The sequence below is a fragment of the Ciconia boyciana genome, chromosome 9 (assembly GCF_034638445.1).
Source record: "Ciconia boyciana chromosome 9, ASM3463844v1, whole genome shotgun sequence".
In the NCBI taxonomy this organism is placed as follows: Eukaryota; Metazoa; Chordata; class Aves; order Ciconiiformes; family Ciconiidae; genus Ciconia; species Ciconia boyciana.
The window spans coordinates 36,302,466-36,315,912 of record NC_132942.1 but is presented as its reverse complement, the minus strand read 5'-3'; the positions used below and the strand labels follow the sequence as shown (position 1 = coordinate 36,315,912).

At 38.2% G+C, this 13,447-nt stretch overlaps 1 protein-coding gene across 1 annotated transcript; it reads left to right on the top strand.

Annotated features, from left to right (window-relative positions):
• Positions 1 to 286: 286 nt before the first annotated feature.
• CDH5 (cadherin 5) lies at positions 287 to 11,617 on the top strand. The gene is made up of 11 exons (XM_072872896.1): positions 287 to 484; positions 2,851 to 3,139; positions 3,229 to 3,345; positions 4,102 to 4,266; positions 4,692 to 4,879; positions 6,654 to 6,907; positions 7,485 to 7,627; positions 8,462 to 8,586; positions 9,669 to 9,777; positions 10,065 to 10,310; positions 11,124 to 11,617. The coding sequence occupies exons 1-11, from the start codon at positions 296 to 298 to the stop codon at positions 11,615 to 11,617; spliced, it is 2,319 nt and encodes a 772-aa protein (XP_072728997.1). The 5' UTR covers positions 287 to 295.
• Positions 11,618 to 13,447: the final 1,830 nt, after the last annotated feature.

Genomic DNA, 13,447 nt, shown 5'->3' with positions numbered 1-13,447 from the left:
GTGAATGCTGGCTTTTATGATAGCTTTCAAAACTTGCACATTGTTTATTTCATTAAAATATTTTTGTTGGGTTTTACAGTTGTCATCTAGTTAAAACTGTTTCATGGAAGAAAGAAGCCTGATATTTCAAATTTTGATGCTAAGGCAGATGAAAAGAAATACAGAAAGTAATCAAACTTTCCTATAGAAGGAAAGTCCATTTGCACTTCTATGTGTGCTCTCTATGATTAATCTGATTCTGTTGTTATTTATACAGTTTTCATCTTTTATATTACTTTCTAGGCTACAGAAGAAGATGAACCACCTTATTCTACTTTTCTCATTGTTCTTGGCTCCAGCATTTGCTGACAAAGAAAGTCAGAAAACAAACCAAAACTTTTCTTCAAACAATGCCAGTCATAAACGACTGAAGAGAGACTGGATATGGAACCAAATGCACATCAAAGAAGAGATTGATACACCATTACCACACCATGTTGGCAAGGTAAATCACAGTCTATTAGCAATGAATAATTAGAAATGTAGACAGCAAATGAGTATCTTGAAAACTATTACTTGTGTGCAGTCTAGGCAGAATAGAAGAGAAAAAAAGGAAATAGAAATCGGACTTAATACCAACAAACTAACGTGTTAAAATCTTAAGAATGTAGACACAGAGTAAATCAAGAATAATGTCAAAGGGATTCTAATTCTTTTGAAGAATACAAATAAATTTTAGAGAATGGCAAGTATGGAGCATCTGCAGTGCAGAAACAATTGCATTGCTTGCAGGTGCACGGTTAGGAAGGAAGTCTGGCAGCTGATGTATATCAATATTTTTCTGGCAGCTCAAGATTCTTTCAAAAATCTAGGAGATCAGCTAATAAAAACATATGCATTAAAAAACATACAGTTTACACCTCTCAGCTTGGATACAAAATAAAAGTGCTATGTTTAGGAATACTGTTACGCAATCAAAAAATTTGTTTCACAAAGTGAAAGAAAGTAAGTTTTAAAAATAATAACGAGCATTGACCTGCTTGCAAACTCATTTTCTTCAGGGCAGCGCTCATAAAATCCTATGATTAACTGCATATCACCCAGACAAAGTTCTTCCAATCTAGTCTTTCAAATTGAACTACTTTGACACTTTTCAGATAAATGCAGTTGTACGTTTTCCTCCCATGTACAACAATCAGCATCTTGTCAAGGCTGTCTCGGCAAAGTGAAACAGACCTTTCTGGATCAGTGCTGCTCACTGGCAGAAAGCACGAGAGAGAGAGAAAAAAGAGGCCACAGGGTACTCTCAGCTAACACAGGGTATCTCTGTTTCATTTCAGACCAATTCAGTAGCAGATTGAGGAGAACGCTTCTATTCCTGGAGCTGTCCTAAATAAGAGTAATTCACTTTGTACTGTGCTCTGTGGTCTTTCAACAGTGGAATGCTTCTGATTACTTTTGCACTGTGTTCGGTGCATTGCATTTGCAGGATTGAACACTTGATAAACCCTTTAAAAAAGGCCACAGCAGCAGCGTGGCAGAACTGAGTGACAGCTGCAGGAATATGCTGACACATTTTGATTTTATCTTTCATGACCTTGGATGTTTTCCTTTGTATGTTCATCCTCAGTTTTAGGAAAGGCAATCTTGGAAGTCTATACCTTTTACACTGAATAAGTAAATAAAAATTGAGAAAGGAGGCACAGACTATACTATCTTTGACACAAGGGTAAGGTTATTTCTCATGTTACATCTCTGGAGTTGTAAACTGTTCTTCAGCAGCCCCAGCAGCCAGAAGCATGTGGCCCCAGCAGCCCCAGCAGCCAGAAGATTAAGTATGTGGAATCAGGGAAGAAAATTTTAATGACACATTTCAAAATAGAAAACAGAAATGAAAGAATGTTCAACAGTAAATGACATCTACAGGATAAATCAAATCCTGAACACCAAACAGCTGCAATTTATGATAACATCAGTAACAAAAGACTAGAAATTCTTGGTCAAACCCAGCAATTATTGATAAATAGCCTGCTGAAATAAGAATGCTGATATAGTGCATGGAAAATTGTGGTTTAAACCTTCTATCAGTGTCCTTAGATAGGTGAAGGTATAGAAAGGGAAGAATCATCAGATTATCTGCAGATTAAATAATGTGCAAAACCATTTGCGATTGGATTAAATTACATTTTAAAACTGATTAATGTTCATTCCTTTTACCCCATCCCTTTTTCATTGCATATAATCTTAAATTTTAAAATCTATGGGATGGAAATTCAATCTTACTGTCATAGCATGAGCCTAAAGACTGACTATAAAACATTGCCTGTGACTAAACACAAGAAAGCTGTCAGCTATGGCAGGAATTCTGCTAAATGCTAAGTAATAGAGACTAACGTTGAATACTGTCAGTAGCTGTGAATATAGGTCTGATTCTGCAATTCTGTGAAATCTAAGCAAAATCTCTGCTAAGTTCAGAAGGCTACTTGCAAACAAGAGTAACTCAAACTGAGCGTAGTGGTGCGTGTTATTTCAGACATAATGAGGTTAATGATTTGTATGTGTTAACTGCATGAACAATTTATATCTTTAGGAACTATGAGATATGACCTAAAAAAAAGAAATACTTCTTGATATATAAGCGAGCAAGTTTCAGTCTGGATGCAAGTTTCATCCTATAACCCTGCATGGTTGTAGCTGCTGTGGTGCTGTTTGTTCAGTAATACTCCAGCTGACATCAAAAGTCTTGATGGCTATTCTGGTTTCAAACTGAGTCTGAAGAAGTCCTGATTGTGTTTATCTTCTGGTAGAAACTGTGTTGCATCCGGATGCCAAAGCCCACTTTTATCTCTTTGAATTATACTTTCCTTCTAGATCACATCAAGTGTAAGGAACAACAACGCTAAATATATTATTGAAGGTGAATATGCCAACACCATTTTTAAAGTGGAAGAAACCAGTGGTGATGTGTATGCGTTTGAGAGGCTAGACAGAGAAAAGAAAGCAGAGTATGAGCTGACAGCTCTCATTATTGACAGAAGAAACAACCAGTCACTGGAACCCCCATCTAAATTCATTATCAAGGTTTATGATATTAATGACAATGTCCCCGTGTTTGTACAAAAAGTATTCAATGGATCTGTCCCAGAAATGTCACCAGTAGGTACGTTCTTCCATCACTCATTTCCCTTCATGCCTCTGGTTAAAAAGCAGAATTTATACTAAATATGCTGTTTGAAAATCCTTTTCTAGGAACCTCGGTCACCAAAGTGACAGCTGTAGATGCTGACGACCCAACAGTTACAGGTCATGCCACAGTTACCTACCAAGTCATTAAAGGAGACGAATACTTCACAGTTGATGATTCTGGTAGGTCAGATACACAAATGTCCTTACCTCACACTTTGAAGAAAATGCAGTTTTAAGCCTTTTTCATTCTGGACAAGGGGAATAATAATTCAAAAATGTAATTTTAACCATAATTTAGAAGGATTTTTCATTCACACTCACACAATGCCACTGTCTGCATCTGGAAATGAACTAATAAAGTTGGGATATCAGGTGCTGTGAACTAAATGAGAAGACAAAAGGTCATTTTTTTCCCACTGATGAAGAGACTGACTAGGAGCTAATACAAGCTCATGTTTTCAGTTTAGCATAGATACCATTCCTTTGACCACATAGGAAAAGGGAATACATAAATTCTGAAGGAGCATTCAATAATCAGTAACTCAACCCTTTGCTTTCCTAAACTTTATTGTTTCAATTTCACTCAGTTTTAAAAATAATGTCAGTATCTCTTGTAGCCATACTGGTCCTCTGGAGCAAATAACTGAGACAAAGAGGTGCTCAGACAAACTCTCTAGATGCTGTAGTGACCAAGTTTAGACATCATCAGACTGCTTCTAAGCAGCAAAGATCAGTGTAAAGGAATATATTGTACAAAATCTCCCAAATATTCCGTTATGTAGAAAGATTTCTAACGTTTCTAGTCTTAGAAAAATACCACTGTAAAAATGCTACTTAAAGCCGAATGCGTGGCGTAAGACAAAAATCTGCTGTCAAAATTAAGAGATGTTGGACATGCTGCAAAATCTAATCATATTCGATGTTATTTTTTCAAAGGTGTGATTTCTACAACAAGGGCTGATTTAGACAGAGAGAATCAATCAACGTATGAAATTATTGTTAAAGCAAAAGATGCTCCAGGGTCTTCTGGGGATTCAAGCACAGCTACAGTCATTATCACTTTAACCGACATCAATGACAACTTCCCAGTATTCAAACACCGTAAGTATAATGTAAGCGCTGTATAATTTGGAAACCAAGGGTTGACACAACTACAACGAATTTATGTCAGAGTTCATCACAAATCAACTTTTCTTAAAAGTGGACAAAAGAATCTTACATATTCAGAAGGTCGTCTGTATTTCAGCCCTAGCTACATTTCCTGGGTGACGCACACCTAGAGGAGAAAATAAAAATCAGTAGTAATTTCATCACTTTGTACAAGATCTTGACAATTTTGAGAATTAATTATACTTTTATAAAAAATACATCAAAGTGCTGTCTGTAGAGATATATAATGCTGAATTCTCAATGAAATACGTCTGTATTTCTGTACATCCATAAACTAAGAACAATTTTTAACTAAGTTCTAACTTCCATATACACACTCTTTATGTCTTTTTTGTTGTGTTTTTTTTTTTTAACAGCATCATTTCACTTTAAAGTTCCTGAAAACATTTCTGTAGGAGGAGAAGTTGGCAGAGTCAAAGTAGAAGATGTTGATGAACCACAACATAGAAATACGAAATACAGTTTTGTGAGAGGAGATTACAGGGACACCTTTGAAATTGTAGCAAATCCATTCACAAATGAAGGAATCATTAGGCCAAAGAAGGTACTTTTCCCAGTAACAAAGATTATTATTTTGTTTTTCCATGTGTAAGAAGAGTGTTTGATTCAGTTTGGGACTAGTGGCAGGAAAAAATGGAAATGCATGGAAGTCAGCATGAAATACATTCATCCTGAAAACCCACTTCTGTAAGCTCTGTGAGAAGAGTGGTGATTTACTAGTCCATTTCAACTGTCAGTCCCAGGAAAATCTAGAATTACTGCAGAGTGCAATGGGGACTATGTCAGATATTCAGGTTATGCACTTCGGGCTCCTCTCAAAATTCAGATACTTGGATGCTTCAGAGAGTCAGTGATTTTAAGAGTTGAACCAACTGACCAAGTCAAAGAATCTTTCCCTTCTGCAGCCCGAGTGAAACCAAAGTAGAAAATGTGAACAAGTCCACCTGACCACTCTTCTAAAAGTGCTCTTTACAGTTTGGCACTTGCTCCAATCTGAGCCACAGCTCCCTTACTTTCCTCAGGGTGTTTTCAGAGCTTCCCCACTAATTCCTTACAACTCTTTAAGAGGGCCCAGACTCTCCAAAGCCTTTATTATGGTTTGCTCTTTGTTTTTCAATTCTCAGACCTACTTGATTTGTACCAAGGGACATCCCTGCGTTATGCAGAGCACTGCCAAGCCAAGAGTTCATTGATTTCATTGACTTACAGTAAAAAAAAGAGGAGGGAGGACTATAAATCACCTCCTGTAATCCTCAGATTGACAGGAACGTGGTTTTCACTTCCAAATGTCTCTCTGTAACTGTTAAGACTAGAAATGTCATTAAGAAGAAGAGAAAACTTTAAGGAAAAGAAGTACCAAGTATTCCAAGGCCAGCAGTAAAGTCTTCAGCTGTGGTCACACTAGGTGTAAGCAGCTTTCCTTCACCAAATGTAGCCCTCCCCCTGGTCTTTCCAGGACCTGAGGAATGCATTGCTTGCAACTTCTGCCCAGAGGAGGAGCAATAAGAGACCCCACACATACACACACTGGGTGATTTGGAATCAGCTCATCTTTTAACAGGCAGTGGGCAAAGTTCACCCCACTGTTTTGTAACATGCTTTTGGCCTGATACATGTCATAATTTTAAATATGCAGCTATGTGAGATAAAATTTCAACTGCTAGATAAGCACTATCACTTCCATTTGCAATGTTTACTCAAAGAGAAAAACAAGAGTCACCACAATTAACTACTGTGTATTTCACCGTGCTTTTATAATCTCAGGCGATAGTGCAAAGGGAACCAAACTTTGAAATGAGTGGTAGCTTGGGCATTTCTTACTGCCCTAGCTCCTGGCCTTCCTTCCATTGTGTGATTCCTTTTATAATCTCAGTCAATGGGAAAAACAAGGAAGCGGATGTCATTTATCACTAAATGCCCCAGCTATCAGTCAGCGCAGCTATGAAGTCTGCCTTGAATTATTTCAGAACAGAAAGCCTAGCCAAGAGGAGGGGAATTTGGTCCCCAACCTTATAGAAAAAAGAGCTAAACAAGTTTTGGTAGCTACAGAATTATAAAAAGAAAATTATTTAAACCAATAAATACTTGCTGAATTTAGAATTCTGGATGAATCTGTTCAAAACCAGAAGTTGCTCAAGCCACTCTGTGAAAGAGAAGTTCAGTTTGGAAATGCTCTCCCAAGAGTCTCGCTAAGATGCAATTTGGTAATATTTCCAAACGTGAATTAGAGCACAGAGCTTAAATTTGCGTGGATAGCTAATACAAAGTTTACTTAGACATCTCCAAAGGAAGAATATCTGTGTTTGTCTTTTTTCTAGCCCCTGGACTTCGAAAAAGTAGCAGAATACAGGTTTGACATTGAAGCAACAGATCCCACAGTTGATCTTCGCTATTTTAAATCCGGTGGCTCTAGGAGCATTTCAACAGTCACCATTGAAGTCACTGATGTTGACGAGCCTCCTGTCTTCACTAAGCTACCATATGAATTTAAAGTAAGGGAAAATGATCCAGAAATAAGAACACTTGGTTCAGTTTGGGCACACGACCCTGACGCAGCTAAACGGAAAATCAGGTAACACAACACCAGCTTTATTAATTCTATTCTAAAGTGGAGAATTCATTAATGATTCCAGTAATTTGACAAAGAACTGAGACTTTGGCCCTACTTTTCAGAATCTGCATGCCAAAAAAAAAAAAAAAATCCAATATGATTTTTCCAGCACTGCAGCCATGGATATATATGGTAACCAACAAATATGAACATAAATTACGTTTACCCATGTAGTTACCACATAAACTTACTGATAAAACATTTGCACATTTACAGGAAAATGCATAATCCTGGATATCTTTACATGGTTATAATTTATTGTTACATTTTTTATTGTAAGAACTCTCTCAAGCATGTGCTTTGAAAAGAAAATAAGACTTCTGAAACAGCAAAAGGCAATAATCTGGAAACTTTTCTGACAGATATATTTCGTTCTCCCAGCTTGCATAATTTTAGGGAGATATTCTGAGACCGCCTGGTCAAGATATTAACGTAATTTGTCACACAAGAACTCCCTGACCTTCTACTTTGAAGAACTGAAGTGAAACACAGTATTATCACCCTTGCATTGACATATCTCTTTTTAAACAAAAACCAGATTTATTCAACGAAGAGCTAGTCCTAATGGAGACTATATTAGGGTATCCGATACTGGAATTATTCAACTTCCCAAGCCCCTGGACAGAGAATTCAGTTCCTCATACAACATCACTGTAGCAGCTCAGGAAATCCTTGAAGATGGTAAGTGCTATCCACTTCCCTGTTTGAAAGAAATCAGTATACAACTTCACAGTATTGCAACTTACAGCTTCTCAAAAAGGAAAGCTGCAAGCTGACAGCCTGTTTCCACTAAGCTATGAACGAAAGGGATGCTTGCAGGGTTTGCACAATAATCTTCCAAATCAAATGAGTACCTACAAATAGGTCGTATACAGTTTTAAGATTTGGCCCCTAGCTATTATGAAAATGCATTCCGTTTGTTATAAGGAATAAAAAGGGCATGAGGAGAGGAAGCAGCTTGGGAAACCGGGATAAGCCTGTGGTTAGAGCAGAAACATCCCAGCCAGCTTCACCCACTTACAGAGTTACAAAATCCCCCTCCCGCACTGCTGCCCAGGGAGCATCGCTGCACGGGCATCCCCGCATAGCTTCGCTCGGGCTCAGGAAGCAGGGCAGGCCCAGGGGCCAGTCCCAAGTTGGTTTGGGGGAGGCCGGCCTTTTCTGGAGGGTGAAAGATATTTAATAATATAGACACGGCCTGTTCTGTGCCTCTTGCCTTAGTGCCAGAGAACGATGTTGGATCCCATAGCCACACAGTGTGAAGAATCAGGAAGCAATAAGCAATTGTCATTTTCTTCCTCATAGATCCTTGATGATTTAGCCCAATAGGAGAGTTTTTAGGAAACTACCTGAATCTGTCAAAGGAAAAGTTTAAATTAATGACGGAGCTAGAAACTTCCCATATTTGTCATGCAGGAGGCACAGAGGCAGACACAAACAGTGGAAAGGGGAGGCTAGACAGCACTGAGATTCCAGACATCTCAGAAACCTGTACTGTTGTTGTTGTCATTTCAGGCCGTCTTTCTGACAGAGAATCACATGCCCAAGTTCACGTAATAGTTACTGATGAAAACGATAATGCTCCAGAACTTGTTTATCCTGAGGAACCCAGAGTGTGTGAAAATGCTGCACCAGGAAAGGTGAGACAGGAGGGAGAGTTTTTCCCTTAAACCTGAATTATCTACTTGCAAGCTCAAGCAAAAGATGTCTTTTAATAGAAGTTAGTCTCAGTTTTCATACCCAAGCACCTGATCATTTCACTGATTTCCAAAATGCCAGCGGTCAGAAATCTCTCTTCAGGACTTCACACTGTTGGAATATTGACTTTTATCTGCTTACGCACATGGGCTGCACAGCTCCTCTCCCTCCAGGCTTTTAAGTATGTACGTGCATTAGCAATTGAACCATGAAGTACAGTCAAGCCTTGCAGAGCAAAAATTAGCAATTCAGTTTTATCACACAAATGTTCATACGTGATACTGAGAATGAAACCATACTGAGAACGAAACCATTTCAAAATACTACGAGAAACATTGCTGCATATAACATTATTGTAGCATTCATCAGAGTGCAAGTATCTGCATGCACAAATAGTGTTAGTATTTGTGGTTTTAGATGTTTGGCCTCAGACACAAGTATTTAGCCCATACATGTAACATTTGTTTAATTAAGAGACTTTGTCACAGACTGGACTCTCTGATGGAATCTATTAGAACACACAAGGTGTTATTTCACCTTTAATTTAATTTTTAAAATACCTTTGGGACATAACCATACACATTTTTTGTACTTTATACATCTAATCTACCCCAGGTTGAGGTTTTCAAAAACAAGCATGTCATTCAGGAGTGGCAGTCTCAATGACATTCAATGAATGAGAGTCATACTTCTAAGTTTAACACTTTAGAAGACAGCCATCTTAGGTATTTAGATGAGCCATATGTCTTTGAGCATAAGACTTTTTTGATGCTTTAATTACACAAGATTTCCTCTGTTGTCTCCCACCTGTGAATGAAGGGGCAAGACTGCTCTTTTTGAAGACTTATGAGGAAATCACTTGCCTTGAAAGAACTTGAAGAGGAGCATTACAAGATATCTTTGTCCTGCCCTTTACTGAAGGGTTATACAGGATACACAGCCCAGCTCTAACTTAAATACTGTAAGCGGTTTTATCACTGGAGGCAACGTATACTGAAAATTACGACCTCTTCCATCTTTGTAGGTAATCATCAGGATTTCAGCTACTGACAAGGATGAAATATCACCTAGAGGTTTCTTCAAATACTCCCTGGCCACAGAAGATAGCAACTTCTCCTTGGTTGAGAACTACGGTAGCGTATCCCTGCAATGCATTTTCTCAGCTAGCCAAAGTGAGACACTAGGGCACAGGGGAGAAAAGCTGTAGCAATGATCTATGATTGGTCTAGCTGAGCTAAGTAACAATTTATTTTTAAAGGCTTAACTTACTGAAAAAAAATCTTGTTTGTTGCCACCCAAGTTTCACTGGGTTCCCTAAAGGCTGACTCTGTCTAAGGGGAAGATGTACCAACTGACTGATAATCTATAAGGAGAATCTGGTAGAGATTATCACTTAATTAGATGTCGTTACTTCTTCCAGATAACACAGCTAATATCACTGTCAAATATGGACAGTTTAATCGTGAACTTGCCAAAATCCACTACCTGCCTGTCATCATCTCGGACAACGGTGATCCTGAGCTCAGCAGCACAAATACACTTGTCATCAGTGTCTGCAAGTGTAATGAAAAAGGCAACTTCACTTTCTGTGAGGAAAGAGCTAAACAAGTTGGAGTTAGTATACAAGCATTGGTGGCAATTTTTATCTGTATCTTCACAATCATTAGTAAGTATTTGACTTTTGTAATGTTCTCTGGCTTAAAATGTGGGGATTGTTTTGTTTCGTTTTTTTCTTAACTGAGATCTACAAAAGCTTTGTGGCTATAAAATGGTCACAAAGGCAGAAATACTGTAACTATTTGATTAATCTCACTTGCTCTTTCTTAGCATAGTTTCAGCTGCAAAGTTGTTCATTCTATCAGAAAGGCTGAGTCACTGGAAAGGTTGTTGCACATATGCATAATATACTTGATTTACTGTTACTAGGCTCACATGCAGCTGTGAAACAGGAAATTTGTGCTGGGGCAATAACAATAGGATTCCTGTTTCCAAAGGCTGAACTAGTCTGGAAACCCTTTAAACAGTACAGTGACCATACATACATAAATCTGTAACAAATCAGCAGACCAGTACCTATTTGTGGTATTTGGAATCCATCAGAGGAGGGGCAACATTTTTTCTTGCTTGAGAAGAGGCCTCCTTTGCAATTACCACATAAGTAGTATTTGATGCCTGGTATTAAAACATTTACTAGTTCAAGGCAGTAGTTGATTCAATGAACTTGTGACACTATGCATTTGTACTTGTGATTCCAGCTCAAGAGTCAGTTGTACAATTCTTGTACAGACTGAACTGCTTTGAGAACATACAAATCCTACAATTAAACGGTATTTTAAACTATTTTTTTAATAGATATGTGTTAAAAAAAAATTAACTGCGGAAAAAAAAACCCACTTCAGACTGTTACGTATCTTAAATGCAATTTGTTTTACTTCCTCACTTCTCTATTTACACATGCTCATCTAAGTTTTCTTTGCAGTAATCACATTGCTAATTCTTCTAAGAAAGAGACACAAGAAGGATTTGAGCGGTCTTGGGAGGAATGTGGCAGAGATTCATGAGCAGCTTGTCACTTATGATGAAGAAGGTGGTGGTGAAATGGATACCACCAGCTATGATGTATCTGTACTCAACTCTGTCCGCAAGAACGGTATAAAGCCGGAAGCAGTTCCCTCTCCATATGCTCAAGTCCAAAAGCCTCCTGGAAATATAACTTCTGGTGCTGGAGAAATGGAAATGATGATTGAGGTTAAGAAGGATGAAGCTGACAATGACAGGGATTTGCTGCCATATGACACACTTCACATTTATGGCTACGAAGGTGCCGAGTCCATTGCAGAATCTCTCAGTTCTCTGGAATCAGGCTCCTCAGACTCAGATATTGATTATGACTTTCTAAATGACTGGGGACCCAGGTTTAAAATGTTAGCTGAGCTGTATGGATCAGAACCAAATGAAGATTTTGTGTATTAAGTTCAAATTAGCCATGAATTTTCTCCCTCCCACTACAGATAGACATCAAGAGCCTGCCAATGGCCAAAGAAGAACTCACAGCTCTTCATCCAAGCCATACTAGGATTTCAAACAGATGTGAAAAAAAAATTGACAGCAGTAGGGTTAAAAATAAACACACAGATCACGTATATTGACTTCCCCCAGCACTGCTATCCTTGCTAACATTCAGTTCTTTGCCCAAAATTGCTGCTCAAGGACCTGCTCAAGTCTTCTAGGACACAACTCCTCTCCCTATTCAGACAGACACTTCTCCTTAAAAAGTGGTTTTGACCCCAGTTTCTCCTTCATTCCTCTCCTCCTGTACTGTTTTCATCAACATGCATTCAAGGTCACCATCCACTGGAACAGAGAGGTTTGGTGTCATTGAGAAGGAATGTTTTGAATAACCCCCTGTATCTCCAGCCGGCTGGTTTGCCTGGCCCTCTTGTAACATCTTTATTGATATTCCACACTTATGCTGACCCAGCAGAGGAGAGGAGGAACATATGGTCTCTCTCTTAATATTAGAAATTATTCCATCACTTTCAAAAAGAGGCTTGATTTCTCCTTCTTTCCAATCTATTAATTATTCTTGCTTTATAGTCTTCTACTACATATATGAGTTACTAACAATAAAATTAGACAGGATTTTTACATGCACAGTCTGGTTTCATATCTCATTTTTAACAGCCTGATGATGATTTCAGGCACCTTTCTGCATGCTAGAATTTGCTCTAGCTAGCAGCAAAATTGTTTTTCTTTCTGTAAATAGGATCTCAGTGTTACTCAATGGAACATATCCTGCAGGGCAGGAAATGTGAAGATCAGGGGAATGTTAAGACTCCAATACTGTAAATCTCTCTAGATGGCAACATAGCTCTCTCTAGATTTCTAAAGAGGGTGAATAGGCTTTTTATTCAACGTTATTAAAGCAATTGTATTTTTTCAGGGACAAACAAATGAAGTGCCTCATTACTGTGAAATTGTTTTGATTTTTGTCTAAGCAGGTACTGTAAAACGGGTATTTTCCACCTAGGAAAATATTGTAGACTTCCAAACCAGAATGCTACACACCCACACATTTGTCTGCATAAAAGAACCGCAAATGTAAGTAAGGTTTTGGAGCTGCAACTACTATGTCCCTAGTAAGTGTGTGTTTAGTTTCTCGCCTGATGAAGAGCCACAGAATGAACAGAATGAAACTTCCCATGCAGGAAGTTACCCAGCCAAATACAATTTGTAAAAGCGGGTCTCTTAGGACAATGGCCCGTCTCTGGCTTCTGGCAACGCAGATTCCTGTTGCCTTCAACAGGAACAGAGCCCTACCACACAGATACTCAATTTTGCAGAATCTGTGCTGGAGCTGTATCTATTAGTTTAGTTGATTTGATTATTTAAATTTGGTAGCTAACCAAATAACACTAAATCTTTTTTTTTTCCTAAACTAGTATAGTGGAACCTCACAAATTTGCTTTTCATTTATTCATGTCATCTCTAATTTACACTCCCTTCCCCCAAAATGCTTTCTTGGCAGGAAATAGCAATGCATTATAATATGGTCTCACATTAGTCCTCACTACTGTAAAAAGTTGTCCAATACAATACTTAGCTGGACACTAATGCCTACTATCATCAATAACACAATCACTCAAATTTTCAAATATGAACTAAAGGAAAACTAAGTAGAATTCTGCCCATCAGTCAAATCAGCTTTGGATCACATCCTTTATAAAAGAAGTAAATTTTGGGATGACAGCCTTGGTTTTATTTTTAATGTGTTCATTCTCTTCTGTTTTGCTTAATCCAGTC

Coding starts and splice junctions, on each gene's coding strand:
- CDH5 (XM_072872896.1), top strand. CDS start 296: ATGAACCACCTTATTCTACTTTTCTCATTGTTCTTGGCTCCAGCATTT. Junction 4,267..4,691: donor CTTCCCAGTATTCAAACACC/GTAAGTATAATG, acceptor TTTTTTTAACAG/CATCATTTCACTTTAAAGTT. Junction 8,587..9,668: donor AAAATGCTGCACCAGGAAAG/GTGAGACAGGAG, acceptor CCATCTTTGTAG/GTAATCATCAGGATTTCAGC.